This window comes from Sebastes umbrosus, chromosome 19 (assembly GCF_015220745.1).
Source record: "Sebastes umbrosus isolate fSebUmb1 chromosome 19, fSebUmb1.pri, whole genome shotgun sequence".
Lineage (NCBI taxonomy): Eukaryota > Metazoa > Chordata > Actinopteri > Perciformes > Sebastidae > Sebastes > Sebastes umbrosus.
In genome coordinates this window covers 26949296-26975579 of record NC_051287.1, presented here as the reverse complement: position 1 = coordinate 26975579, position 26284 = coordinate 26949296, and the positions used below count along the sequence as shown (strand labels likewise).

General features: G+C 41.6%; 1 protein-coding gene and 1 long non-coding RNA gene across 10 annotated transcripts in view; one reads left to right on the top strand and one right to left on the bottom strand.

Annotated features, from left to right (window-relative positions):
• The window catches only part of LOC119478810 (disabled homolog 2-interacting protein-like), a 212994-nt gene that overhangs the window by 69358 nt on the left and 117352 nt on the right, over positions 1–26284 (top strand). For 2 of the 9 annotated variants that reach the window (XM_037753795.1, XM_037753794.1), the window contains exon 1: positions 9761–10485. The exons of the other annotated variants lie outside the window; for them this stretch is intronic. In XM_037753795.1, coding sequence (XP_037609723.1) covers positions 10362–10485 — 124 coding nt within the window. In that variant the 5' untranslated portion in view covers positions 9761–10361. Of the gene's footprint in view, positions 1–9760; positions 10486–26284 lie in introns of those variants that run through there. 9 annotated transcript variants of the gene reach the window in all.
• Positions 5419–18093, bottom strand: LOC119478812. The gene is made up of 3 exons (XR_005204507.1): positions 18082–18093; positions 13086–13090; positions 5419–5604 (listed from the first exon to the last, which is right to left on the bottom strand). It is a non-coding gene; the product is annotated as an uncharacterized LOC119478812 (long non-coding RNA).

Genomic DNA, 26284 nt, shown 5'->3' with positions numbered 1-26284 from the left:
GGGTTAGTTTGGATTTTTTAAGTGGGGTTGTATGTATACTCCCGTTTACTGCCAGATCAAATGAAGACTTTTGTGAATGGAGTCTGGTGGCTCTGAGGAGAGCGATATAATGGCTTCAGTTTCCTGTCGGGAAAGGGCTGTATGACGGTGAGATAAAGCAGCCGTGGACGGGTATGTCCAATGTCAAATGTATTTTAGCCACCTAAAAAAAAATCATATCCATTTAATTGTGCGCTAATTTTAGAATATTTTCACCGCTTTACCTCGCCATCAGACAGCCCTTTCCTACGGGGAACTGAAGCTGTTATATTGTGGTCTTCAAAGCTACAGACCAGACTCCATTCACAAAAATAGTTATTTTAACTCACAGAACTCGATCGGTTAGTTAGTTTGTGTTATTGTGTGACTTCCAAATCTGAACTAACGTGGCGTCCACACAGCAGTACGTTGCTTAGCTTCCTGCCGGTACTCCTGTCTGCTTCTCCAAACAGTGAGCACGCCGACCGCCATCTAAGTTACTGTATGTAACAATAATACATAGACTATAAGGTTGTATATACAGTATACTGTACACGCAGCAGCGTCCTCATGCAGAAACCTACGTCGGGTCACATCAAGTTTTTAGAGAGGCTTGGGTAAAGGAACCCCACTGTAAAGCTACAGAATAATATCAAAAAAGATAATGGACACCCTTTAATGACTAGCTCACTAGATTTGGAAGTAGTGGCTAACAACTTAAGGGATGTTTCAAATTCCGTATATCTGTGTATTCGTTAAAAGTCACTTCAGATAACCAGAGACTGGCTGGGCTTTGATCTTCTCACGGACATCCCTTTAGTCCACTCAGACACTCCACCTTCTCTGTGATGAGAGCAGACAAGCCCCTCCATTATCTGTTGTTAGAGAGGGGTGGTTGATTCCTCCGTCCATCTGTTTATCCCCTCTACGCCAATGTTTTTGTGGATTCATTTAGAATTGATTGGACAGTACTATTAAGATGTTGTGTCGGAGCCAGCGTGATATATCAAAGTGTACCACAATGATGTATCCGCTATAAAACTATGTGATTACCTCTATCTGTTTTCTTACTGCGTTCCTGTGTAATTAAAAGCCAACCGCAACAAGAATTTGAGTCTAGTGCAGTGCAGTTGTAGTCATTTAGATTTTTATAAGGGACTTATTTACTTAGTTTTCCTCACAGTGTGGTGCAGTAAATACTGGTCCTGTCGTATGATGATCCACGGCCATTCCCACAGTGCATGTTATGTGTCTGCGTCTGTTGAAGCCATCTAACAACAGGACGGTTTGAAGTGTCCTAATAGAGTGCTGTCACCACCAGCTGCACATTACCATATTCTCCACAAGGGGTCAGTAGTGGTACAGGTTTGATGTGACATTTGGCTCATTCTGAATCTACAGGATATATATACACTATACATGCAGATGTGAAGTCCATTCTTGACTTATTATGAATAGTTTGCACTGTCTGTATCTACAGCTGAAACAGCAGATCACTAATTAAAAACATTTTGATAATCTATAAATTAAAAAGCCAGTTCCAGGTTGTCATTTGTGAGGCTGTGCTGCTTTTATTTATTTTATTTGATAGTAAATTGAATATTTATGGATTTGGACTTTTTTAACATTGCCCTTGACTTTTGGTATTTGTGTTGGCCATTTTGAGCTCTGTTCTGACATATATAGACTAAATGAATAATTAGGAAATAATCTGCAGATTAATCAATAATGAAAATAATTGTTAGTTGTAGCTCTAGAATAGTGATTCTCAAAGTGGGGTCCGGGGCTCACCAGACGTCCGTGGCGCTCTGTCATGGGTTCAGCAAAATAATTTGCTATAAATCATAAAATTGTGCTGTATCATTAAAAAGACATATCTACAGATGGGGACCATTTACGCCAATGAAACAAGTATGTATGTATATATATATATATAATGAATTTGTATTTTGATTAAGATACATTATAAGTAATTAATTGGTATTCTGGATTGATAATGAATATATTTTTTGAGAAGGATAATTATATCAGTAATTAATTTATATTTCTGTATGACAGAGATAAAAGGTAATTATATTTAGACAAGTTTAGGAAAATTAATTTGAGTATATGTATGGCTCAATAAGGAAGCTGGTTAATTATCAATGAATGATTTATGGAGAAGGGGGAGATTAAATAAGTTTGAACTTCTTCTCACTCCTTTTCCAATATGTAAACCAAGGCATTAAGTGTTTGACAATTTCTTTTGCTCATACTTTTCATTGTATATAAATACTACTTTTTTCTGGCTGTCCACTCTTTTTTATTTTTTTATTTTACGTGTTTGAAATAAACATTTTATTTGAAGCAGCTTTAGACTGATAACTTTAAATATCTGGATTTGTTAGGGCTATGCCGTCTAACTACTGTTCATTTTCTGAAAGAAGTTCAGTTACTTGAAATTTAGGTTAAATGTTGTTAAGTTGAGTCCAAATGCAATCTTTAATAAAAATCACCCTCTGTTTAACAGTATAGAAGTGGGTTTCACATTAATAGCATTGCAAATGTCCCCGCTGTGGGACTAATAAAGGATTATCTCATCTCATCTTAACATGATTCAAACTGAAATGTGTTTCTGTTTATCACTGAGAAACAGTTCTGAAGTATTTAGGTTGAAAGGTTTTAAAATACAAATAGTTCCAACTGCATCTAAGAGTACCAATGGTAGTAAGCATTATGCTTAATCTGTGTTAGAATTATGAGGGCATCCTTGGAAAAGTTTCTCCCCCGTAAGGAGTCCCTGGCCCCAAAAAGTTTGAGAACCCCTGCTCTACACTATATCCCCATGTACGCTCAGTTGCCAGTTTGTTAGGTACACCTAGCTAAAACTAATGCGGTCTAATACAACAGTCCTACAGTAAATCCTACCTTCATGAAGGTTATAATGTTCAGGTTTTGTTGAAACTGGTGTTGATTCAACTGCATGGTCATTTTGGAGGCTGCTGTGGTGCAGTTGACTTCTATTAAGATATACTGACAGGTGTTTCTGCTATTTTGTCCATCCCATCTATATCAATGAGGATAGGCTAAATAATAGAAACGCCTCTCTGTTTAATGCAATACAGTTCACCACCAGTTCAACTTTGCAGTACCAGAACAAAGAAAAAGATTCCCTCTCTCGTCTGTCTGACATCTATAAGTTTGTTGCTGTTTACACCAACGCAGCAGTGACTTTATTAGACATATATATATATATATATATATATATAATAAAATAAAGTCATGTTGTCTTTTAGAGGGTAAACTATTATCTGCCCAAGGAGACTCAAGCGGCAGTCGCTATCAATTTAGTCTCTTGTCACTGCTCCTAATCCATACAGAAATATTTAGTCATCTCCAGACCAACACGTTTAGCCCAGCCTCTCAGTCCCTGAATCTTTATGGTTCCTTATCACCTGCTGGTCGTCTCCGTGACTCATTCGGAGGTGTTTGGCTCTAATGGCTGGCTATATTTTAGGTGTAATAGCCAGCCAGTATGTGCCACTTTCTGTGTGAGACCCACTATCCATTTTGAGACAATAGAGTGAGCTGTGCTGAGAATCAATACATCTCTCTTTGTCTTTTATTTTTGCTGTGAAAGTGGAATTAGTTCCATTTTCCCCTCAGCTGGATACTTCTCCAGCATTTCTAAGTAGTGTTTTAGAGCTTAAAAGAGACTTACTTGGTTTGGGGACATTTCACTTCACAGCACTATATATTTTGAACTCTCTTTTTATCTCAGTCACCGGTGCTCATTGTGTTTTCATTTGTGTGTCCATGTAATTGATGTTCAAACAGTTTGTGGGTGAAAACACTGAGCGTCTGTTAAAGGAATATATAGGAGATATATAGGAGATTATGGCATTTTCTTGCTTTATGAAAATATGCTAACATACACAGAGTAGATGTCTTTGTTCTTAAACTACCATGTTCAAACTTTAAATGCTACTGAGAAATGAATACAACTTGGTAGGACAATATTTGTCTTTTTCAGCAGCAGCTGGTCTAACTTGCATTTTTTGTTTTTCTTGTTTGCTGCCATGTGGATTTAATTCATCCCTCCATTGGTCTCTTCAACAGGTAAGACATTTTGACTTTTACCTGTGATTTCTGATATAACGGGTAGCTCTATTCACATCTCCCCGGTTTCTTTCTGGGCTCAGCAGACATATTCTTTCCTCCAATTTCTCATTTAGCCCCATATGCTGCAATACGTCTTAATAGAAGCCTTTATCGTTGAGTCTTGGGCGTTTTGGCCCTACAGAGGAACAGGAAGTAATGTCATCCCTTAGGCTGTACATAAGTTCACCTGAAACACTCAAATGTTTGGCTCCTGCTCAATGGTTCTGTACTGTTAATGGCTGATGCTGATCACAACGGTAAACTAAATGCATTCATCTTGATATATGAATTGTTGAGTCATCTGTGTGTCTCCAGTCCACCTGCAGGGCTTGTTGTTTCTAAACCTTTTCCATTCTGCTCTCGTGAATTAACAATTCAGTATGCTGACTGCCTGGAAAGTGGGCTATTAAATAGCTTGTGGAGAGGCCTGGTTTTGAAGTGATGCCATCAAAGTGTTTAAAGGAACTTGTGAGTCAGCATTATCTTCATTACCCTCATTCATGTAGAAATACACAGCACCGTAGACATAAAGGATAAGGCTGCCGATAGGCAATGTTTTTGTCATTGTCAACAAAAAGACCAAAACCAACAATGCGTTAGTTCGTCTCAATGTTTTTGTGGGACACTCGTGCCCGAGCCCATTGGTTTGGGTTACAGACCTATAATTAGAGTTCAAAAAGAGGCAAAATAATTTGCTTAAGCAGCTGGCCACTGTAGCTTTTAGCAAATGTTATTCAAACAAAAATAAATGGCGCATTTGTTGGGGAGTATTTTCAGCAGTGGATTAATACACATTTGACACTGGAATGATTATTAATGGCAGCAGGGCAGTGTTTGTGGGATTAATGTCCCTGTTCATGGTGATGAAGGAACTGTTAGAGATGTTCCAGTGCAACAGTGGGGCTCACTTTTAATAGTTTTACTTCTTAGTTGATCAACTGATTGTTGGTTTTTATCTTAGAATATCACAAGTCAAAAATGCTGTTAGGACAGAAACCAACAGTTTGTTCTGTTTTTATCTTATTTTTCATCTGCAGAGTATTTGACTTCCTCTAATGCAGCCAATATTCAACATAGAGCAGGGGATGACAGGGATTCAGGAATGACATATTTGTGTAGGCCAACCAGGAAGTTAGCATCGCCCTGGTTCCCTCCACTAACAGCCAATGGGATTGTTCCATTGGGTTTTGGATTATTGCAGAAAATCAGCTTTGTGGCAAACAAATGTTCATGATACTGACGTTTTTTTTTGTTTTTTTTAAGTTATTTTTTGGGGGCATTTTTACCATTTTTTTATTGACAGTGGATAGAGTCTTGGAAAGGGGGGAGAGAGAGAGTGGATGCGGAAAGGGCCACAGGCCGGATTCAAACCCGGGCCACCGCGGTCAGGACTGAGGCCTGTTACATGGGCGCCCGCTCTACCAACTGAGCTAACCAGGCGCCCCACTTTTATGAATTTTGAAATGTGAATGCAATCGGCAGAAGTAAAAAGCTAACGTTAGGCTATAAACGAACTACACCACGGTCACATGACCGCGAGTATACACAACGAGGCTGTGAAGGAGGACGAGTCGGCGTGATGACGTTTAGTCGTCTGATTTAGACACTTGTTAGCAACAGCCTTTTTGAAGACACATAAAGGCTTCAAAATTCATGAGGGGGATATTTATTGATGTATTTTATATCGTAGAACAAAACGTTAAAATCTCTTCAGCTTGTGTTAACCACAGACCTTATTCAACCATCTAACTAAAAACCCATTGACTTCCAGACAAGGGAACAGGAAGTGCTGAAATAATAACTCATTTCCAGGTTTTAGGACTCATTCCTGTAGCACTCTATTACAGACCAATACGGGATCATTGATGGAGCTCATTGGAGTCCTAACCCATATTGCAAGAGTTCACAACTAGCATTAACATTAAATCAAAAGCCTGTGTTTTACTTCACCTTCTTCTCCTGATCTTTTTATTGGCCCTTTGGAGCCAGAGGAGGCCAGCAGCAGCAAACACACTCTGCATGACTCTGATTCTCCGGTCTGCCTGTCTGTAGGCTCCGGGCCTGTCTGACAAGGACTCATTGTAGGTAGCTATTCCCATAGTAACTATTATGCAGGCAAGACAAATCAGTCAGCTTTGTAATTAAAAACAAAGTAGTCTGGCCTCACACTGGCCACAGCCACAGTTCAGCTGTAACTCTGATTTGTGTATATTTCTGTGACATTACAGGCTCAGACACACTTTGTGTGGATGACTTATTTCTCCATGAGACTGAGAGAGCATGTGAACAGTGTCTTCAGGATGTTTCATGAGCCCGGTGGCAGCAGTGTGAAGCCTGAAGGCCTTAACATTCCCTCTGCTACCCGGCGCGAGGCTCGGACCTGCCCTGGATTGATGTATACCTGCTAATGGTCCTGCTAAATACTCTCTGTGGGACCGGGGGAACAGTCGAGCCTATGTTAGAGACATACAGAGACGTACACACACACTGCTGCATTCTGTCGTTGTGAGTTTATGGGCTGAGGTAATGACAAAAACTCCACACGGCGTGGAGCGTTATGGTCCCCACTGCTCTCACTAGCAGCAAGCGGCATCACAGTGAACAATTGTACAGCCATAGAGGGAAGGAAAGGTGATGCAGAGGGAGAGTATGAGAGAGAGCAGGAGAGGAAGACTGGGATTCATTTGTCTGGGGACCGTGGGAGACATTGATTACAGAGTGCTTTTTGCGTCAGGCTGTTTGTGAACCATGCATATGTGTCACTGCTTTGTACGCTTTTGTTCATGTATCAGTATTTTTATACAACGATGCCTTTGTGGTCATTGTTGTTTATTTCTGTACTTCCCAAATGTCACTTGTCAGTCGTAGTGGGGCCACAGTGGCTATTAGTTGTTTTACAGAAGCTATCACAAGTTTTACAGAGCTTTCAGTCACATATCATGTTCTTCATCAGTGGATGGAGTTGTGCTTAAGTCATTTTATTATCTTTATTTTAGGGCTGTCAATCGATTCAAATATTTAATCGCAAATTAATCACACATTTTATAGCAGTTCAAAATGTACCTTAAAAGGAGATTTGTCAAGTATTTAATACTCTTATCAGCATGGGAGTGAGCAAATATGCTGCTTTATAATAATAAATATATGTATATATTTATTATTGGAAATCAATTAACAACACAAAACAAAGACATATATTGTCCAGAAACCCTCACAGGTACTGTACAGTCACATATCTGGAGGTCAGAGGTCAAAGGACCCCTTTGAAAATGGCCATGACAGTTTTTCCTCACCAAAATGTAGTGTAAGTTTTGAGCGTTATTTAACCTCCTTCAGGACAGACATAGTACCTATGGATTCCTCAGGTTTTTTCTATACTGGAAAAACAAAGTTTGGAAACTTGTGTTTGGTGGATTATTTCTCTGTTGTTACAATGCTAATGGTCATTGTATTTTACATGGTTGGAAAGCCTGTTTATTTACCTTCGCAATGATGTCCAACTTGTAAGGATCATGCATTTGTGGGATGAGCAGCACAGCTGATTATGTGGGTAGCGCCCAAGAAAAATTTGCCAAAATGCTCTGCCAATGGTAAACAGTGTATTCTCATAAGGCTACCAGGAAGCCTTCAATGACTGCCCTTCACCGTCAGGCCCATTTGCGCTGGTGTTGACAACACAGACAATGGAACCTGAACATGTGGGGGAATGTCATGTTCAGTGATGAATCCAGGTTCTGTCTGCCAAAGTTGGATGGCAGGGTGAAAGTGTGGAGACGACGTGGAGAACACTATGCTGATTGTTGAACCGATGGAGTAACAGCTTTTGGTGGGGGCAGTGTCATGGTGTTGGGCAGCATCTCCCTCACTGGCAAAACAAGGCTTGTCATCATTGAAGGCCATCTCAATGCAGTGAGATATCAGGATGAGATTCTGCAGCCAGTGGCGATCCCATATCTCCACAATCTGGGACCTAACTTCATCCTCCAAGAAACAACGCTCACCCCCACAGAGCCAGGGTTATCACAGACTACCTCCACAATGTGGGAGCAGAGAGAATGGAACGGCCTGCCAAGAGTTCAGACCTCAACCCAATTCAACACTTGTGGGATCAGGTTGGGCGTGCTGAACGTGTTAGAGTGACCAACACAACCACGCTGGCTGACCTGCAACGAATCCTGGTTGAGGAATGGAACGCCATCCCACAGCAACGTGTGACCAGGTTGGTGACCAGCATGAGGAGGAGGTGCCAGGCTGTTGTGGCTGCGTATGGATCTTCCACCTCTACTGAGGCTCCTGACGGTGTATTAAATGAATAAAGTGTAAAATTGCCAATATGTCTTGTTTGTTCCTCGTTACTGATAGAGAGTTCAATCATCCAATCCACCAAACAACTCAAAACAAGAGTTAACACCAACAGGAGAATACACTGTTTACCATTGACGGAGCATTTTGGCAAATTTTTCTTGGGTGCTACCCACATAATCAGCTGTGCTGCTCATCCCACAAATGCATGATCCTTACAAGTTGGACATCATTGTGAAGGTAAATAAACAGGCTTTCCAACCATGTAAAATACAATGACCATTAGCATTGTAACAACGGAGAAATAATCCACCAAACACAAGCTTCCGAACTTTGTTTTTCCAGTTTAGTTTCATATAGTGCCAGTATCTTCACACTCCGTTTAAAACTGAGCCCCCTACGAGGTAAAAATTGTAGGTTGCGTCACTGCGTTAAAGAAATTAGTGGCGTTCAAATTTATTTGAGTTAATTCATAAAACCATAGTTCATAGTTTTCACAAACCGGACGACAAATTGACTCAAAGTCTCCCGCTGGGTTTTACTTTGCTTTAGGGTGGATTTCTGTCACTTTGTGAGCTGAAAGACAAATAGAAAATGTGTGTGTGGCTGACTGAATGCCCTCTGCACACATTTCAGAGGAGTGAGACTGCTGAAAAGGTTGTCTTACACTTCTTAAAATCAAGAAGGCCTCTAAGAATTAAGAATGGTTTTGGTCAAGAACAGGCCTAGTTTTAATATTTCATTTTAAAGGCCAAAATCACAATTGTGAACATGTTAACATCACGTAGCCCTGATGTGCACACACTTACACGGATCCTTGTAATAGTGCACGCGTGTCATTATGTGCAGTTGTGGACTATGGTCCTTCTGCCTGACCCTCTCCGTCAGAGTGCGCTCTGATTGGCTGTTTAACAGCTTATTTACATCTGCTTCTGATAGGCCATCACTGCCTGCCATGGAAGCACATTAAAGGGGTTAAGTTGTAAAACCAGGACATGACTAGGACTGGGACTGGATCAGGAGTCACTAGCAGTGGGAGGTTTGATGTCAGACTTGTTTACTGCACCAGATGCTGTGGTATCTGTGAGTCTGTAAGCGATTAGTGTGGTTGATGGAGGGAAGTAAAACATTGTGTTATCTGCTGGTTGTCTTGTTAACTCCATTCCACTGAACCTCTTATCTATGCATGTTTTCTATGCAGCCCAAACTTTTCTCCTGTTGTTCTCAAGCACAAAGCACTCTCTCTCTCTGTGTGTCTGTTACACACACTCACACAACACATACTCACACAGAGTCACAGGAGTTGAAGGTAGTGGTTTTGGATGAACATAACAAAGAGACTGCTTTACTTTACTGCTTCATGAAACAGAGGTACTGGCTTTCTGACTGTCTATACAATTCCTTTAGTGTACTCTGGCAGTACTGGGAGCAGGAACAGCTTTCCTGTCATTCAGGATACACACTCGCACAGTATTCCGGACATCATGCCTCTGGGATCTCGCTGTGGGAAACTTTGAGGGGGGAGTGTTCAAAGGTGGAGCTTAAAGTCTGAGCTTGTGGTACAGGACAGCAGTGTTGAACAGGAGGTGGATGTTTGATGGTGTAATCTTCTCTCTCTCCAAGTGCTTTCACGATGGAGTGGATCTGATCACGACACACTCCATGAGGACTTTGTGGGAGTTTGATGGTTTAATGTTCTCCTTCTCCAATGGGAAGTGGTTTCACGATGGAATGGATCTAATCTCAATCCATGAGGACTCTAAGTAGCTGCAAGTGTCTGCAAGAGTGAAGTTTGTGATAAACCGAAGTGCAGTCTGTGAAAACGTCGCCTGGAGTTTATCTGCGCTAATACCAGATTGAAGAGGACTTGTTGGTGGTTGTTCAGAGTGGAAACTAGCAGCATGGCCGGGGTCACTAGGAAGGGATCTGGGAGACCCTCATACTACTACAGATTCCTGGGCAAGTCCCGACTGCAGCGTCAGCGAAGCCGGTCCCGCAGCCGCACCAGGCCGTCTGCCAGCAGGGGTAATAAATACTACTACTACTGCTAAAAAAAGTTCATCATGCAGCATTTGAGCCTCGTGTACACCACAAGACTCCTGCAACATACTGTAGCTGTACTGATAAAGCTCAGAAGAGACCCATACTGTAGCTCTGTGTTTCTGATTCTCATTCTCAGTGCATATCTGTGGTGGTATTAAGTATTTCTCTTTGGACATGTTTCTCTTTTGCACATTGTGTGCAAGCAACACGAGAAGAGGCGGTTCCTGCTTTATTGTTCATATACATTTATAGTAACATTATTTCTTGAAGCCATGGCAACACTCCACTACTGCAAGTGTGTTTTTGCACATGTGTGTGTGTTCATGAGAAACAGTGAGATGACAGTTTGGCGTCACTATTCACAGGGTGATGCTACTCTCCAACTGCACCAGCAACAGCTCACAGACCAGCATCACAGTTCCACCCCGTTCAGGCGCCCAGCCTGACAATACTTTTTCCACGCAAACAAAACAACAACTTTAAAACGCTTTAAGGCAGTTAGTTAGTCTTCTGCACTGAATAACTACTTTTCTTTTCTGTTAGCCCATGTCCTCAAGCACTCTGTTTCCTCACTTTGCTGCTTTTTCTGCCTCTTAGTACTCCTGTACTCACTGCTGGAGGCAGTGTTTGAACTGCAAGGTTATAGTGATAAGTCTGCCCCCAAGGCTTTGCTCATGTGACTTGGATTGAGAGAAAAGAAAGCATCTCTGAAATCGTCTGCCTATTGATTTTTATTCCAAATGAACTGTTGTAACTTGCCAGCCGAGATATTCAGTAGAAGACTGTTGCGTCTCTGTTGCTCGGTTGCTGTGGAGATGATGCAAACCTTCTAGAGACAAATAGCTCAGGCAGGAAAACATCACCGAAACTCAACCTTGTTTGTTTTTTAGATAACTTGCATTATGTAGGTAGTTAGTCCTCTATAGTCAGAGACAGACAAAGACAGATATGGTCATGAGGGTGAGACAAGAGTGTCCAGGTGCCTGATTTGTAGGTCTTTACTTTGCTTCTCTATCTGATGAAAGAGTTGCTTTGAAGTCTCCCCTCTGTCATTCAGTTCGCAAAAAACACACACACACACACACACACACACACACACACACGCATTTGAGCTTATGTACAAAGACACATGCAACACACTCTGCCTTGATCTTTGTGGCTAAGTGCAAGCTCCCCTCACAGAAACTTTTACACACATTACCGCAGTGACACGCAGGCCGGGTGAGGAGAGGTTGTTCCCAGATGAAGCAAATAGACCACTCTGAAGAGCAATACACGCTTTGGTTTTACTAGTTGAAATAGTTAAAAGAAGTTGTGGTTGTGCTTTGTATGTCCTTCAACTTGTAACTGTGTGTCATTGTACATCAGGGCATTCTAGAGACCTTTATGTGGGTCCGTTGGACCACATGGTCATTTGATCTAATCTCCTGACTGTAGAGGAGTTCTATAATAGTGTAATCAATAGACAGCAAGTAATAATTAAAGCTGCAAAGAATGTTAGGGCTGCTGTCTTTAGATTTGCATCATGGGCAGTATTAATATTTTTCATATAAAAGTAATACTTAATGCAACAAATGACTGATATTACGCTTTTGTTTTGCTGTGTTAAAGGTCTGGTGTGTAGCATTTAAGGGGATCTATTGGCAGAAATGGAATATAATATGAATAAGTTTGTTTTCTTTAGTGTATAATCACCTGATAATAAGAATGTGTTTTTGTTACCTTACAATGAGCCGTTTGAATGTGCATATGGAGCAGGTCCTCTTCACAGAGCCAGCTGCCATGTTTCTACAGTAGCTCAGAACAGACAAACCATACACTGACTCTAGAGAGGGACATTCACGTTGTTGCATCGGCCACTGTTAGGGGTGTAACGATTCGTCTACTACATCGATGTATCGATTTATATTCCTACGATTCAACTACATCGATAGATACTCGGCAAGTTGTCCTTCACGGGAGACGTATATCGATATAAATTTGATTTGAAAAGCAAAAATCGATTGTATCGATACTAAAGATTTGCACCTTGTATTTAAGGACCAGAAACATTATATGAAAGTGATTTTTAACACTTTCATTAGTAAAGAAATGTTAAACGTTACTCCGGTTCACTCTCCAGACATGCGTCAGCTTGCCAGCTCTGCCCTCTACAGCGGGAGCACGCATCCATGGCGTGAATGCAGACTAACTGGACTCCTCGCTCTCTCCCGGTAGCGGCGTGGAGGGAGACGGGGAGCGGTCTGCGTGAGCTGGCTGCATGTTTCAGGCGCAGAGGTCTAGTTTTCTCTCAGAACACTTGAATTACAATATGCTGAAAGGTTATTATGGGATTTTTGCCCAATGATGCAAAAAACTTGTTGCCTACTGAAGCTTTAAGTGCATTAAAATGCACCGGATGTTTCAAATTGGGCAGGACTGCTTTGTGGCTAGAGTTATTTTTGCGGTATCTTTTGCAACAATTACTTTTATTTCGGTATTTAATTCACTGGATCAGCAAAAAAAACAGACATTTCCATCTGGTATGTCCAATTTCCAGAAATTTGATCACTATTTCAATATTAATGTTTATATAGAATTACATAAACTGTGATTGACGGTTTTAGCCATACTGTCCACCACTCAATGTGTGTGTTTTCTCTAATTCATTGAAATAAGGCCTCTGAGGAGAAAAATAAACTTTTCTCTCAAGTAAATGCTTGTATGTGCCCAGAGCTATAGATGATGTGATGTTGCTGAAATGTGTGTCATCTGAGAAGCCCAGCAGCACAGTATGAAAAGGGTGTTTTTGTTCACACCACAGCCACGAACAGCTATGTGAGTTTATCTTGAGGAAGTGACTGTAGCCCCTCTCGGTGTATACGCTGTCACTGGGACGGATCAGGGGGCAGCTGAGTGAGCTCATGTGTTATTGTTTTCTCAGCATGCATCAGCGCCTCATTATCTGTAGATGGAAAACTTCTATCAGTTCCCTCACATCACTCTGGATCCGTTTCTCCTTGTTTCGCAGGGGTTGGTGACATTTACATACACAGTTATTGCTTATCTCAAAGAGCGTAGCAGAGAGATGGACAGAGAGAGAGAGCACTGTCTGTTCTGACTTGTTATGCTGACATGTTTCCAAACTCTTGATGCAATCAAACTCTTTGTTCTGAATCGTCCTGTGAATGGAATGCTGCGTTATTTCTCAATAGAATTCACTATCTGTTCATCTGCATTGGCAGAGTCTTTATATATAACACATAACCACTGTAAGTTGTAAAGGACTTTCCATAGAAAAGTTGGCTCTAGTAAACTGTTCTGTCTCCTCAGAGAGAGAAAAGTGGATGGTTTATATCAAAGTTAACATTTAGTCTCCTGTTTCTTGCCTCATGTTGGGCTGATTTGAGCTGTTATTGCTTGGCATCAAATGATTGTTTTGCATGGAATCAGATAGACTGCCCAGAGGGGTTGTGTATTATTCTCCCCTACTGTAGGTGTATGACCCAAACCCACTGGTTGTTCCTGGCAGAAATAACGTGCCGTTCTTCTTTTCTTTCCGTTGATCTTACTCTATTGTTGCTCACCCATATTTCCACTTAAAAGCTGGCAACACCTCACCTAAACACCAGCTGGGGGTTATGTGTCGGACTATTTAAAGCTAGGGTTGGTAATCTTGAGAAACTAGCAAGAGTACGCTAGATTTAAAAATGATCAAACTGAAAAACCAATCCCAAAGTTGCTAACACTTTTTCGATGACAGTAACTAGCAGCACTAGCTCCAGAAGTCCCTAAATCTAGAGAAAACGTCCCCAAGTCAACAAGTCTGTCAGTCCGTCCCTTCAGGCCTCCCTCCAAAGCAACCCCCCCCCATTGATCATAATGAATGTAAACAACAAACATGGATATTGTTGTAGTATTGTAGTACTACGGCTGTCAGTTGAATAAATATTTTAATCGCGTTATCGCAGGATGTCCATAGTTACTCGTGATTCATTGAAAACACATTTTTTATCTGTTCAAAATGTACCTTAAAGGGAGATTTGTCAATTATTTAATCCTCTTATCAACATGGGAGTGGGCAAATATGCTGCTTTATGCAAATGTATGTATATATTTATTATTGTAAATCAATGAACAACACAAAACAATGACAGATATTGTCCAGAAACCCTCACAGGTACTGCATTTGGCATAAAACAATATGCTCCAATCATAACATGGCAAACTGCAGCCCAACAGGCAACAACAGCTGTCAGTGTGTCAGTGTGCTGACTTGACTATGACTTGCCCCAAACTGCATGTGATTATCATAAAGTGGGCATGTCTGTAAAGGGGAGACTCGTGGGTACCCATAGAACCCATTTACATTCACTGATCTGGAGGTCAGAGGTCAAGGGACCCCTTTGAACATATCCATGACAGTTTGGAGTGTTATTTAACCTCCAATGGATTCATGCCAGTATCTTCACTTTAGCTTTAAAACTGAGCCGCTACAGTCCAAAAATCACAAGTTGTGTTAATGCGTTAAAGAAATTAGTGGCATTAAAACAAATTTACGTTAAAGCGCTATCACGTTAACTTTGACGGCCCTGGTTAGTACTCAATTCTGTCAAGCTAGGACGTTGTTGAAGACTCTGTGATGTGCAATGAGTGCACGGGCAGAGAGCGCGCAGGCAGGCAGGTAGGCCGTCCAATCATTTCCTTTGGGCCAAATGAAATGATTGGACGGGCTTATTACAGGCCTACACCAGCCACACATAACAGATATCTTACTTTTTATTGTCAGAGCATTCCATTCACTGACTTTTTGAATACAATTACCAACCCTAGCTTTAATTGCCGGGAGCCGTGGCTTTCAGGTATCTGCGCTAGTTGCTTGGCAACGTCACAATGAAATAAATAAATAAATGAATAAAGGAGATACGTGTTAATTAGTGAGCTTTAGAGATGCTGGTAGTCACATTTTGTTACCTTCAGACAGAGCCAGGCTAGATGCCTCCAGTCTTAATGCTGAGCTAAGCTGAACGTTAGACAGGTATGATAGGACATGGATATGGATTGGATATGACAGACATTGATATACTCATTTAACTTTATTAAAGAATGTTTCCAAGCATATTTCCCAGAATGTCCTAACTATTCCTTTAAAAGCACAATACTTTGCTGCTTAATATTTCTGTGGGAGAATGAGGCGAGCAGCTACAGTAGGGAGGATGAGTCTAAATGTTTGTGTATATATACCAACACCAACCACACACAACATAGCACGCAGTAACAGAAGCAAAGTAACAACTGCGTGAAACCATGAAATATCACACAGGAACAGTAAAGCAAGAGTTACAGGCAGCAGCTTGCAAGAAAGTGTTTGAACTACTCAATAACAACTCAATAATGCATTACCGCTGACAGTTATTGCACATAATCATATTCTCAATGGGTCATTACCAAGAAACACTTTTGATCTGTGCTACTGCGTCATGCTTAGCTTCTGTCAGGCTGCTGATGATGTAGCCAGAGTTTCGTTTGGAGTGTGTGCTGATGGGAAGCGAGGACAGAAATAAATAAGTCTGTCCGATGGGAATCACGGCCAGAACAACACAGACAATCAGAATGACTCAGTTCCCGATGCCTAAGTCACATTTGTCACACCAGAAACAAGTCTGTGTGAATGATTTGTGTCTAATCTACTTTAAATATAAAACATGATGGAGGGAAAAAGAGAGATTTAGAGCCAAGTAGTGCCAAGTTCAGACCTTAACTTCATGGCCAATGGAATCACTTTTCCTGTTTTCTTTAAAACAGATTAGCCCTTTGATCTGTTTTTGCAGTTTGCGCCCGAACATCCTCTTTGAGATTAAGGTCATGTTTTAGTAAAACAAAGGCTTCACTAATCAGCATAGGCAACCTCATTCTTTGATCATTTTGCCTTCATTTGCAGCATATGCAATCAGGCCAAGGGGCAGGAGAATATATGAGATAAAACTGTAGAAATTAAAGATAAAACTGAGTAAAAGTATTTCTTATCTACTTTTTCAGGATATATTCCAGGATGATAAGTGAAAATGTAATCAATGGAGAACCATATAATGGGAAGCAGAGGCATGAGACAGAGGGCAGGGACAGTCGATATAGCAATCAAGCAGTGAAGTGAGCCCGCCAGAGCTCTCCTCATCATCTCAATGTTTAACCCGGGATTACGTTCTGATCTTAGTCTCATCTCTGGAGTCTGTGTCCTTGTCTACCCTCCTCTCCCCTCAGCCTGGTGAATCATGGAGATGGGCCAGATGACGCGGTGCTTCTGAGCACCCAAAAGAGTCCAATAACAGGGGGACAGGTGCAGGCTAATCCCCCCTTAATCCATAGATATCAACTCAGACTACAAGGCAGAGCCAGGGAACCATTTTGGGGAAATAGCTGTAGAACTATAGAAGATCACTGCCATCCCTCAGCCTGAAAACAGCCTGTCGACAGACAGCAGACAGTATGTGCATGTAAGCATGGTAGGGGTGGGAATCACCAGAGTTATTGTCATGATACTACTGCGATATGAGTATTGCGATAAGATATATTGCAATATATTACCTTTTTACAACTGCAAATTAAGCAGTTTGTCAACATCTGTTTTATCTAATAAGATAGTTTTCACCTCAGGGTTTTCATTCACATGTCTTAAGTTTAGAGGTCAAGGGACTTTTGTCTAACATTGGAGCGTTATTTAGCGTTCTTCCCAACAAGCTAACATTGATTCCTCCATCCTGATTTTAGTGCTGTATAAATAATCTTTATTGTTAGCCTATTATTACGTTGTTGTGTTTTTAATGACACGGATAACAGGTTTAAAAGTAATTCAATACTTGTTTATTGTTAAATGTAGAACACAGAAGGACGATGAGACGCACGCAGTGTTTTTTTCAGCAGAGGCTCTTTGGTGGTGTCTGGTTGATAAGATACGGAGTAAAAATGTTGCTCAATGTAGAGTACTTGCTCTGGATGAAGGGAAGCGCAGAATAGCGCCTCGTCGTGCTGCTGGTGTTAGTAGCATAGTGTAAATACGTGGCACTCGCATTGCAAAGAATTGAAAAAAGAAAAACTGCGAACAGCGTTTTGCTTGTTGCTTGTCATCCCCTGTGGTTGGCTTGTCAATTTTTGTAATATTGCGGTTATTGTGACAGCCCTAATGATACCAGTATCTTCACTCTAGCTTTAAGACGGAGCCTGCTACAACCTCTGAAAGACAGCAGCGGCCCGATCCGCTGGTTAAAAGTTTACTAGTTTATATAATCAATACTTGACGTCTGTGTATCGATTCAATATTGTCACGCAAAATATCACGATGCTGCATCAATTTGTCCCCCCTTTCCCTAAAGCATAGATATTTTCACATGCACTTATATATGCACACAGTCAAGGTTAAAAAAATGAATAGTTCTGTAATGATACTGTTTGTTTAGGCATTGTTATCCTTGTGTTTCCCCAGAGCTTTACACAAATATTTGAAGCAGTCCAGCTCATATTTTGTTTGGAATTTCAGGGTCTGGATATAATACAACCACAATATCCGATAAAAAACATGAGGAATGAGAACAAATAATGCACAAACAGATTTGAAGAAATGCATCCATTGCCCTTGAGGACCAGTCCATAAGATCACATCTCAATCATGCAGAAGTGATGCACATAACTTTGCCAATAAAGTGGGCCTGTCATCCTCTGTTCGCCTTCTGCAACCTGTATTTTCAGGGGGAAAATATCTCAAAGAGCTGTCATATGTCATAACGTTATCAACTGACACCGAGCCTGCACAGGGTGTGTGTTTCATATGTCTGCTAGTGGATGTTATTGAAGTTGGTAGGATCTCAGTCGGCAGTCGCAGGAATGTTGCTGCTGTGTCGCCCTCTGCACAAACACAAACTTCCTCCTTCTGCACTCCACTCTCCTCCTCCTCCTCCTCCTCCTCCTCCTCCTCCTCTGCCTTCCCATAACACACTGCAGACAAAGGCATGCGTGTGCCAAACTAAACATGAAGCAGAGCCCCTCTCTCTGGATATCGCTTGAACAGGGTCGAATATAGAATCCTTGTGTTTGTGGAGAAAATCCAGCTCAAATCAGCTGCGATGCTGCTCAATGATCCCAATATCTGAACTTTACACTCTTCATTGGGTGACTACGATTCACAAACTTTTTGGACTTGTTCCATTATGAAGTGTTGATACTAAATTCTGGTCTAAATCCAGGCTGCTGTGATGTCGACCTCAGATAGGGGCTCAATGTCAGCAGAAAGTTAAGTGACTGTTGCCTGCTAGAGTTGTTTCGATACCGATACCGGTATCTGAAATGCGTCCGATCTGCCCAAAATTCGGGATTGGTTATCGGCGAGTACGCCAGTCTATGCACCGATCCGATACCAGGGTTTCCGCCAGGCCTGACGTGACTCCCCGCCAGGCCAAAGCATCAGGGAATTAAGTATTTTTAAGATGTTTTTTAAACTAAAATGTGATATACAAGTAGCAAACTCCTTTAAGGAATAACTAAGTGCGTAGTTTGTGTGCTTAACGTTAGCGAGTGTCGGTGTTTGTGGTCAAGAGAGTGAAGAAGCGTGTGTGACGGAGTGACGGTGACAAGACACAAGCCAAGTTCCCGTGTCTCGTAGGTGTTTTTCCATACATGACTCGGAGCGTCGGCCCAGCGCGGCAGGGATTTACGTCTCCATTACAACAGAGCTACATGCTTGAGGATGCGTTTAACCATGGCTGTGATATCACACATAACACTTTTAATTTCCTATATTCTTCACAATAAAAGTCCCCCATTGTATTTTTATTTCAAAGCTTTTATTATGAAGCAGCAAAATAGGAAATGATGGTTTTCATCAGCAGCAACTTTACACGACTCCTCTACAGCTGAAAGTATATTTATATTTGAAAGTACAAGCAGGGAAGCAGGAGATTCAGTTAGAAGCTACAAAAGTACATCATATCACATCCATACATGGTCAGCAGTAAACAGCTGTTATAATAATAATAATAATAATAATAATAATAATAATCATAATCATAACTGTATGTACTCGGTATTGGCCGATACTGCAAGTTCAGGTATCAGAATCGGTATTGGGAAGGACAAAATGTTATCTGAACATCTCTATTGAGCGCACTAGTGGTTGTTGTAGGTTGAAATGAAATGATTGTCTTTTACTCCCTCGTGTCCACAGTTGCTCCAAGGAGACAGGGCAGCACCTCTTTATCACCCCATCATCTCTGCGCTGTGTAAATACCACATCTCAGAGGTCAAAAGTCCAGCGCTGTCCTCACAGTTCAGTGTTAACACATTAGAGTCTCTGTGTGCCCACACACAAGTAAAACACTCCCCCCCCCTATTCTCTCACACACACCAACATGTGTTTTTAGTCTGACAATTCAAATACAGTATGTGCCTGTATGGGAGGGCCTCCTCTGTGGATCACTGTCCAGCTGGAGTCAGATATACCACTAATGAGACTATGCCTTCTGACAAAATGAATGAAAAAATAAATCTCCATCCTGACAGATTGCTCGTTGATTGACATTAATTCACAGTTTATATTCCAGAGACAGACGGAGCTTTTTTTTTGCAGCATTATCAGCCAGTCGAGACCAGTTCTAGTTGTCTTGTACTAGAGGGGAAAAACAGAAAAGTGATGTATTTGTGAAGGAGGGAGGATGAGAGGCGGGGTGGACCAAGAGAAGATAGTCCTCCTCCAGGTAGAGACAACACAGTAAACACAGCTTGACAGCCTGTGATTTTTGCTGCACATTTCACCGGCCCACAGAGGATGTACTGTATGTGTGTGTGTTTGAATTCTCCTCTGATTTTCCCTCCTGTCACAACACAAGAATTCTGCTTTCTCTTTGGAGGCTATTCTTCAGCACTCAGGGTATAGACTTCTTGAACTGCCAACGTGTGCTGCTGTTGATAACAGGATCCTGTACTCACACTCTCATTAGCTCGATGAGCACAGGTTGGATCATTTGTCCGCCTTCTTCCAACACCCTCTTTAAAGCGGCTATTATGAATATTTAAATATTAATAGTTGCTCAAGTGACTATGTGTTTGTGAAAGTTGTTTCTCAGGAGTCACATTCTGCCAGCTAGTCTTCAGCTTATTTATCAATATACATAATTTAAGGTTATAAACCAGGACCTCCATCATTTGGAGTTGCTCATAAAAAGTGATACATTGAAAAAAACAGCTGTTATTTCAATGTATCGGATACATATTTCAACAACATTTGAAGAGGCCCTATTTGTGCTTTTTCCCTTTCCTTTAGTGTATTATATAGGTTGTTTGTGCATGTAAAAGATCTTCAAAGTAAAGAAGCCCAAAGTCCATGCCAAAGGGAGTTACCCTCCCCCACAGAATCACTGCTCCTCAACTGCCTGAAACGCCTTGATGAAGTCCCACCTTTTCTTCTGTAACGTTGTGATGTCAACAAGTGACACATTTGCGTAATACCTGTCTTGCGGCTAGTTTTACATGCCCTCAAACAAAGCTAGTCAGAGCAGAGCTGGAGCTGAGTTTGGGTTGGTTGGCCAATCACAACAGTGGGCCAACTGACCAACCAGAAAAGACTGGGCTTTTCAATTATACACCTAAAAATAAGCATATTAGGTCCTCTTTAAAGGACCAGTGTGTAACAATTCAGGATATCTATTGGCAGAAATGGAATATGATATTATGAAGTATGTTTTTCTTTAGTGTATAATCACCTGATAATAAGAATCGTTGTGTTTTCATTACCTTAGAATAAGCCGTTTATGGAGTCTGCCATGTTGCACCGTCATGTCTCTACAGTAGCCCAGAACGAACAAACCGAACACTGTTAACTTTGCCTGCTTGGGCCGGAGTCGATAACGTTACTTGCTCTCGTCACCGCCACTCTCTCTCTCTTGCTTCACCACTCACTTCCCTCATAGACACACACTTTATGCACTGGCTCTGCTCCAACTGGCTCTAGAGAGGGACATTCGCGCCATCGTAGCTCTCCAACATGCTTGGCACATGGGAGAGGCTTCAGTTGGTTGCAATCTCCTCACCTCTCCGCTACATACCGCCAGATCCTACACACTGGACCTTTAAGTAAATATACTGTAAGGATATTTTCAGTGGAGTAGAGGGACATTTAGTCATTTGTAAAAAGAAAAATAGACAAATGAAGTCAAAGTCAGCAGAGTGATATCTAGTGTAACAGCAGCAGTACAGTGTAGATACTGAATGTTCTTTTAAAGTGGCTATCATCTGTAGGCAGATTAATAATACCCTGTGCAACAACAACTTGCTTACTACAACCTTTGTGAATTTCCTCTTTCATCACGGAGCCACTTAGCACATCCAGCTCCTCGAGCAATAAAAGATCATACAGCACATCACTCCAGGCAAAAGAACATGTGTTCAGAAAGTCAACTGTCATTATTATTATTATAAGAGCACACAGTACTTTGGCACAGCCATGCCAAAAATAAGTCGTTATGCAAAACGTTCCTGTTTTTTTCCCCTTTAGATGATGAACTAGATGCTATCAGTTGCCTGTCGGTCTTCTAACAGTTTTTGTGACACATTACCACCTGCCGGCCCAGCGTGTTCTTCCTCTGCACACCTCACGCATGAATCAGTTGTACTGTGTTCATCCTGTTTGTCTCGCCTTGATAGCAATGTACAAAACGTTTGGAAAATATTGAACAGCACTGTTAGTTTTCAGAAGTAGGAGAGGCTTTGAACCTTTCCTCCCCCCACCTTTCGTCTACATAGCTGGAATATCCTGTTCTGTTGAGGTCTGAGAGGAAGGGAAGGTTAGCTGGCACTGGGCACTGGATGGAGCACGCCTGCTCGGGAAACACTAAGGAAACATGCAGTCTGACCTGTACCACTCAATATTACTGGAGGGAAGGAAGATAGCTTCAGATACCATGGATGGATGAATGGATGGATACATGGATGAATACCGTAGGTAGGTAGGTAGGTGGGTGATATGTAGGTAGGTAGGTAAGTAGGTAGGTAGGTAGGTAGGTAGGTAGGTAGGTAGGTGGGTGGGTGATATGTAGGTAGGTAGGTACAGTAGGTAGGTAGGTAGATAGATAGGTGGGTAGGTAGATAGGTGGGTGATATGTAGGTAGGTGGTTAGGGTTAGGGTTATAGGTGGGTAGGTAGGTAAACGTTTACAAACCTCCTCTGATTATTAATTGTGCACTGGTAGGATATAAACTATAGTAAATAGCAGCAAGCACGTCTCCAAATCTTGAACAGTGTCGGTGATGACGGCTTATAGCTGAAACGCGTTCGTTTGATTGCCCAGAATAAACCTAAAAGACTCTTTATCTGTGTGTGCCGGTGATTTGTTTCTTCTAGGCTATAAACTATCCCTTAGCTATAAAACAACAAAGGCATACATTTCATGGCTATCAGAAACTTTTAGAAAAACTTTTAACAACGAACTTGATCATCAGAAAATAATGCATCGTAATTATAAATGAAGCGATCTCTGCCGTGATAAAAATCAACACCTGGGCTGTAATCCCACCTGTCTGGTGCTGTGGCTAATCTACCTAACGCCTGGTCACCATATCAAACACTGTAGATTACTTAACATAACGTTAGCTAACGGGCTCAGAGTTAATTTAGTTAGGGTATTATCACAGTGTAGCTAACTTACTAACGTTAGTCTGTTACTAACCTCAATCATATATGCATAAGAAGCTCCAGTCCACTATAAATCTAGCATAACATTAATGTAACTTGCATGCAAATAAATTATTTAATTAACATACAAATCAAACGTCAAATGTACCTTGAGAACACATGAAACATTAGCTAAATAACAAGGCTTTAATCACAGGGCTGTCCCCCTCATGACACACTGACAGTCTGGGAGTCCTGTAGAGAGTTTCTCTCAGAGGAAACTTATTGTTGTCTGGGCCGTTATAAGAGTACAGGGAGTTATAAGAGGAGCCAAATGCCTGTTGATACGCAGAAGAAGCTGTGTAGAATAATTAATCAACACACGTTTGAGGGTTCTGGTGTTCAAAACTACACTCAATGTAACCACCACATCTGCTGTGCGTAATTGTGCCATAACAGCGCAACTGCAGCGGTGCGCTGTGCTGGCTCTCTGTATACTTATCTTGTGCACACAAATGAATGAATGAGTGGAACATGATAAACGTCTATGTAAGTATAATATTATTATTTCAATTGTAGTGAAAACCGGGACAATGTATTAGTGACTGTTGGAAACCGGGACATTTGAGTGTTTTACAGATATTTGTCGGGACTCGGGACACGTCAGCCTGAAACCGGGACTGTCCCGGACAAACGGGGACGTCTGGTCACCGTAAACAAACACACCAAAATACCATCGACCACATTGATAACTTGTGGAATTGAGCACGCAGCTGTGTAAGCTAGTAACGTGTCACCATAGTTTAACTGGGTATATGGCCCCGAATCAGTCCCCCGATTGTCTTTTACATTAACGATATGTCTTCTCAATAAAATGCATAATCGATTTGAAGCCAAGTTTAACGTAGCTTAAACTTAACGTTAGCTTTCTAGCTAGCATTTGACCAGCCAATAAGTTAGCTTTAAAGACTCAGGTAGCTTTCTTTGTGGGTTTTGTAGTGACTGATGAAGTTGGATGTTGTGGTGGTCGCGTCACTGATTTTTGAGTTGCAGACCTGCATACCGCTGTTCTCTTCTTACTACCGTCATCAACAACATAATCATTGAATCCAAACTGTATTATTTTTATACTCGGCCCCTCCATGACAGCTCGCTGCCTCCTGCGTTGGCCTCTGCTGCGTCCTAGTAGGTTACCAGGTTTGCTCGCATTGTACTAGAAATCACCCGATGTTTCAAAAACAAAACGTAACTTCTCAATATCTAGAAAAATTAAAATATTTAATAAAAAAAAGTCAGTCCTTTCGAGTCATCTGTGTCATGTCTAAGTCACGTCTCAAGTCATGAATACCAAGTCAAAGTCAAGTCGAGTCTTTATCAATGTTAGTCAAGCAAGTCTCAAGTCCTCAAATTTGCGACTCGAGTCTGACTCGAGTCAAGTCATGTGGGTAGATAGGTAGGTAGATAGATAGATAGGTTGATAGATAGCCTACTGTATATAGGTGGGTAGGTGGAACAGGAGTAAAGCTTAGATTAGCATGAAATAATGTACACTTTATATCTTGTTTGTTTAATCTGTACAAAATGTGAAATGACAACCAGGACAAGGAAACGATGAGTTGCACAAGCTTGAAATGTTTCTTTGTCTGGTTGCCTGGCAACCTTAATGTGCTGAACAGACCCCCCATTAACCCACAACACAAGAGATGAGATACAGCGAGTTAATTAGTGAGTTTAAGAGGTGCTAATAGATGTTAGATAGTGTTGGATAAAAGATACTTTTGGAGACTGCTTCCAGTCTTTATGCTAAGCTAAGCTAACCGCCTGCTGTCTCTATGCACACATAGTTTACAGACATGAGAGTGGTACAATCTGTTACCATGGAACTCTCGGCAAGAGAGACAATACTTTCCCAAAAAGTCAAACTCTTCTCTATCCGATAATCAGAGCATTAATATCTACAGCAAACAATGAGTTGCTATTGGTGCCTTCAGATGCGGGGGTGTTTACCGGGTTCATATGAACGCCCCCCTCTTGTGTTATTCAAGACCTCGTAAGTGGAAAGGTCCTGAAAGCTCTGAGTTTATGAGTTGTGTGTCTTGTCAGAAATGGCGGAGGCCATGGAAGTTAATTTTTCGGTGCATAATAAGTAAATATATAGTAATTTTAGTTGTATATTGTTTTTCTTCATAATTTTATAATAGGTCTGAGAAAAATGTTGATATTCCCAACGGCCTCCTCGTTCCTCCTCTGACATCATGTCTATGCATTTCCTGCATTATGTTACCTACTTGTTAGCTTGCTAAATTGTTGGCGTCTGTGGCTTTTAGCGTCGACAGTAACGTTAATATTGCCGTTGCTTAGCAGCGGTGTTCTCAAGACTTAACCACTTGAATGCTGAGCACATCGTGTACACGACTTCCCGTGTTGTAAGCACGAGCTCACCAGATTCATTTGAAAGCACCACTAGTTAAGATATAGAGGACAATGAAGTCGCTCTCCCTCTGTGTGTGTTGTAATCTCAGCTTCTCTGTGCTACATAGCCGGGCCGGAAGAGCGTGCCTTTTAGTGCATGTGAGCGTGCCCTACTAGCTAGCTCACGGCTGCCGCTGTGCACGGCTCTTCTACGGCAGTTACCGCTTATAATGCCGTCCCGACCGGCAGCGTCATCGTGGTAGCATAGCGCCCACACCCCGGTTCCCCCTCAGGTCAACATTGTTAGCTCTGTCAACATAGTTGCCGTTGTTTGCGCTGTTAACACTGTTAGTCGCCATGTTGAGAGCTGTGTGGAGGCAATAGATATGCTCTGATTCCCGTATTGAGCACCTTTAAGACTGAGTTCTTCATTTAGTTTAATGTTTTATTTAACAAGACACATTCACTCCTGGGCTGCACTGCCCCTATCTCTGTTGGCCAGACCGAGACACACACACACTCCTGTGCACACACAAAATGCAGGTGACTATCATCTATGCAGTCTGTGCCGCTTTAGGCCCCCCCAGGGCTCTCACTGGCATTTTCAGGGTCCCATTAAACAACTGTGAGCAAGCCTGGAGGTGGGTGGAATGGAGACGGAGAGACGGCTCTATTTGTGGGCAGATGGTGATGGAGGAGGGAGAGGCGGCGGTATGACTTTTTGGGGGAAATGTGA